General features: G+C 49.4%; 1 protein-coding gene across 1 annotated transcript; it reads left to right on the forward strand.

The window, feature by feature from the left end:
• Positions 1 to 78: 78 nt before the first annotated feature.
• On the forward strand, positions 79 to 579 carry F5J12DRAFT_786994 (uncharacterized protein; the record flags this gene model as incomplete). Its single annotated transcript, XM_051743572.1, has 1 exon — positions 79 to 579. The coding sequence occupies one exon, from the start codon at positions 79 to 81 to the stop codon at positions 577 to 579; it is 501 nt and encodes a 166-aa protein (XP_051594691.1).
• Positions 580 to 896: the final 317 nt, after the last annotated feature.

Below are 896 nucleotides of genomic sequence, written 5' to 3' on the forward strand. Positions count from 1 at the left end.
AAGGAACCTGATGCTGGACCAGTCAACCTGCCTGTCTGGGCATCTTGGGCCTGGAGTGCCCAGTATTTGCCCCAGGAGATGCATGGCAATGGGGATTCCTTCTGGAAGGCACTGTATCAATTGCAAAGTGAAAAGTTTGCATCCACCCAGAAAGGTCTTACCATTGTACTGGGATTTGGTTTGTTGTGGAGGGAGTGCAAAAGAGCACAGGACATAGAATCAGATGACCCTGAAGCTGCTAATCTGGGCTTTTTGCTAGGCTCAGGTCTTGATATCCACAAGGGGGAAGATGTTATGGGTGCAGTGGGGCTGGTAGTTGCAAGACTGCAGCAGAATTCTGGTGGCTCAAGCAGAGGGATTGGTGCACAGGAAACAACTGGGGTCAGTGCAGGGGATTCCTGTCCCACCCAGGGGGGTGGCATGAAGGAATCCTGGAATACAAGAAAGGATGTGAGGAAAAGAAAAAGGGGAGGCAGTGGGGATGTTGATCAGAAGATGGCAAAGGAGGGTGAAGAGGCAAGCAAGAAATCAACTAGAGCTTGTCAACCAACCAAGAGAGCTCTGGGTCTTGGTCTATAAATAAACTGTAGATGGTGTGAATCAAAAGGATCCCTATATATGGCTACCCATGCTCATTGCAAGTTTCAAACCCTGTGAGATCACTGACATCACCTGGAGGTGAAGAATGGCCATGGATTCAGGGGGTAAGGCCACCCCCCAGTGAGGTTGGCCAACACTGGTCTCAGGGGGTATGTCCATCTGGAAGTGTCATCAGAGTCAATACTTCTGGTAACATCTAAATTGACAAGCAATTGATTATGCCAAGGGAATTTTCAGGGTTTGGCCAACCCTACTTCCAGGTGGTGAGGTCTGTGTCCATCCCCCAGTGAAATTGG

This window comes from Pisolithus orientalis (genome assembly GCF_024613125.1).
Source record: "Pisolithus orientalis strain OTSU chromosome Unknown F5J12scaffold_81, whole genome shotgun sequence".
NCBI lineage: Eukaryota > Fungi > Basidiomycota > Agaricomycetes > Boletales > Pisolithaceae > Pisolithus > Pisolithus orientalis.